At 34.4% G+C, this 2,754-nt stretch overlaps 1 protein-coding gene across 3 annotated transcripts in view; it reads right to left on the bottom strand.

Moving 5' to 3' along the window:
• The window catches only part of LOC116005304 (chromatin structure-remodeling complex protein SYD), a 29,778-nt gene extending 27,285 nt beyond the window's left edge, over window positions 1–2,493 (bottom strand). For all 3 annotated transcript variants that reach the window (XM_031245573.1, XM_031245575.1, XM_031245574.1), the window contains exons 1-5: window positions 2,342–2,493; window positions 1,609–1,736; window positions 1,461–1,522; window positions 634–749; window positions 371–511 (exon numbers count right to left, since the gene is read on the bottom strand). In XM_031245573.1, coding sequence (XP_031101433.1) covers window positions 371–511; window positions 634–749; window positions 1,461–1,522; window positions 1,609–1,713 — 424 coding nt within the window. In that variant the 5' untranslated portion in view covers window positions 1,714–1,736; window positions 2,342–2,493. The remainder of the gene's footprint in view (window positions 1–370; window positions 512–633; window positions 750–1,460; window positions 1,523–1,608; window positions 1,737–2,341) is intronic.
• Window positions 2,494–2,754: the final 261 nt, after the last annotated feature.

Here is a 2,754-nt window from a genome sequence, read left to right as displayed (position 1 = left end):
CCCCCCCCCCCCCCAAAGAAAAAGAAATGCACCCAGCACCAAAGGTCAATTTCATGCCACTATACATCACTTCCTGCTCCATTCATTCAGTTAATGTTTTGAATCACCTTTTGGTGAGTGGTGACAATATGACCAAATCCTTCAATTATGCAAAACAAGTTCATAGTGCATTAACAAAAAGTAACCTTCATCTCATCTAAGAATCAAACCCTATTGCTGTCTGTCTAGCATCTCAGTCTGCCCATACAAACAAGTCTGTGTGCTGGTAGTCCATACTTGTCAGCTACAGCCACATAAATAACTAGGAATACATTGCCCTAATTTTAACACCAAGTCAGCAAAAGAATCATTAGGTATTAAAAATATTTACCATTTATATTGGCTGCAGATCCTTGATAAATACCATGCCCACTAGGTGGCCTGCTAGAAGAAAATGCATCTGGTTTAACTATCTCAGTCCCAGACAAAGCTGCTTTGGAGTCCCTAGTGATCCCAGCCCTTTGCGAAGACCCTGCAGTTACAGTTTTCACTTGTAAGGAGACTAACTGCTTTACATTGGACTAAATATGAACTTCTAATTGTTCCCTATCCAGAATATTAAAATGTCAACCCAATAAATTTATGTATCTATACCAGCTAATTGTGATGATGAGGAATCTCCCACTTGCATTCCAGCATTTGAAGGAAGCCGTGATGACATTAAAGCTTCAATATCAAGATTGTTTTGCTTGACAACTGTCTCCATAGCCCTTATATGCAAAAATAAATAAATAATGTGGGTATATTAAAAAACGATCCAAAATAACTTCATGAAAAAAGTAACAGCAGCTTTCAAAACACAAAGCTGTAGTAATAAAATAACCTCATTTGTTGCTTTAGATAAAACATGTTTACACTGCATGCTTGCAATCTCTTTACAAGGCATGATCTAATGGACATTAAAACTAGAGCAACTATTTCTATGAGCTAAGCTTTAAAAAGGCAAGATAGTAAAACTTGTCGTCTGTTCCCCCAAAAAAAAAATTATAAGTAGCACCTTGAGCACATGAAACCATACCACCACCTAAATGGAGTGAGAATATAATCTTCTGACGACTTTCCTTATTCACTTGTGAAATATAACTAAGGAATTAGAAGCAAAAATTATCATAAGGTCAAACTCCCACCTAAGTGAATGAAGTTCTAGTATGGGGAACATGTATGCAACCTCAACATTAAATTCAAGAGGCTATTTACTGGCTTGAAACTATTACTAAACAGTCAATGGTTAAGATGTGAAGCAAGCTTTCTAGTGACTTAAATATGTTGATGGACAGATAAGATTAGTGTTGAGACCTGATAAGCTAAGCCTAAGCAATAAAGTAAGAGTGAATTATTTAAACATCTGTAGAAGGCATACCTCATTAGAATGCAACAACTAATTAACAGTTTACAATTAGCAGAGTCAAACATTGCTTTACCTTGATATTACTTGATAGGGCATTGAATTTTCCTTCCCACTTGATTTCATATGCTGCAAAATCTGAATTAACCATAAATGATATCAAGAATGCAAGCATATAAGAATGAGATATAATCTAATAATATGCAAAAGAAATTCAAACAAACCACATAGAGTTTTGTAGCCAATTTTGTAGGCTCATCAGTTGACTCCTGAATAAGCTTATGCAAAAACTTTGCAGCTTCCAGCTCAACATTCGGGGGATTTGCCATCTCGTTTCAATAAGACAGCAAACCTGCATAAACTAAAATTAAAACTTTCCAAAATACTAGGTCCATACATCAAGAAAACAGCTAGAGAGCATGAAAAAATACACAAATCATTCAAAATTTGCTTGGTTATGCAAGAAAGTTCAAAACTATCACATATAAACAAAGAAATTGCATCCTTACCAAGAAGCTCAGCATACTAAACCTTCAAAACTACCCGTTAAAAGGTAACCAAAACCTAAATCATATTTATTGCACCACTCCCATTTAAACCCAAAATGAGAAAAAAATAAAAAACAAAAAACCAAAAAAAAAAAAAAATTGTACTTCAATTTTCAACAAAAGCTCTTCCATTGAAATCAAATAAAGCATAACGCTATTCAACTACAACTACAAAATCATGCATCCATTTGACAAGAACAGTAGCTGAGAATAGCTACTTGCATAATTTTTCCACGTAAACCGCACTAACACCTTCACACATTACAGTATAATGTATATATGAATTTTGGAACAGTCAATAATACGCAAAATCAAAGATCGAAGCATTCACCAGAAAAATCGAGTGAATATTGATTGGGTAAGAAAAAGAAAGAGAAAACGGACAGTGAGTGAGACATTAGGGTTTTACCTGATCGAAATCCTAGTAGCAAATTCAGGAGCTGGAGCTACATAGATGAAGAAACAAACGAATCGGAAAGTCCGACCAACGACCTTTCTCTACTCCGTTGATTTTCGCCCTTCCGATTTCCGGTTATGGTGAGTTGAAGAAATGCAGCAGTGAATTGCAGAAAGTGTTATTGATGCGCTTATAAAGAAAACCGTAATTTATCGTAAAATAATAAAGCTTTTTCCTTTTCTATTTTTTGGTTTATTATTATTATTATTAGGGAAAATGACACTTTTTCCCCATGAGTTATATGCATATAGTAGTTTTTCCCCCTGAATTATTAAAGTTGTCATTTTTCTCTCTTAGTTATTTTTAAAGTGGCGATTTTTTCCCTGTAATGTTGAATTAACATTTTTATCCTTAAAAATAACTAT

This window comes from Ipomoea triloba, chromosome 14, assembly GCF_003576645.1.
Source record: "Ipomoea triloba cultivar NCNSP0323 chromosome 14, ASM357664v1".
NCBI classification, from domain to species: domain Eukaryota; kingdom Viridiplantae; phylum Streptophyta; class Magnoliopsida; order Solanales; family Convolvulaceae; genus Ipomoea; species Ipomoea triloba.
This window is presented reverse-complemented; position numbering and strand designations above follow the sequence as displayed.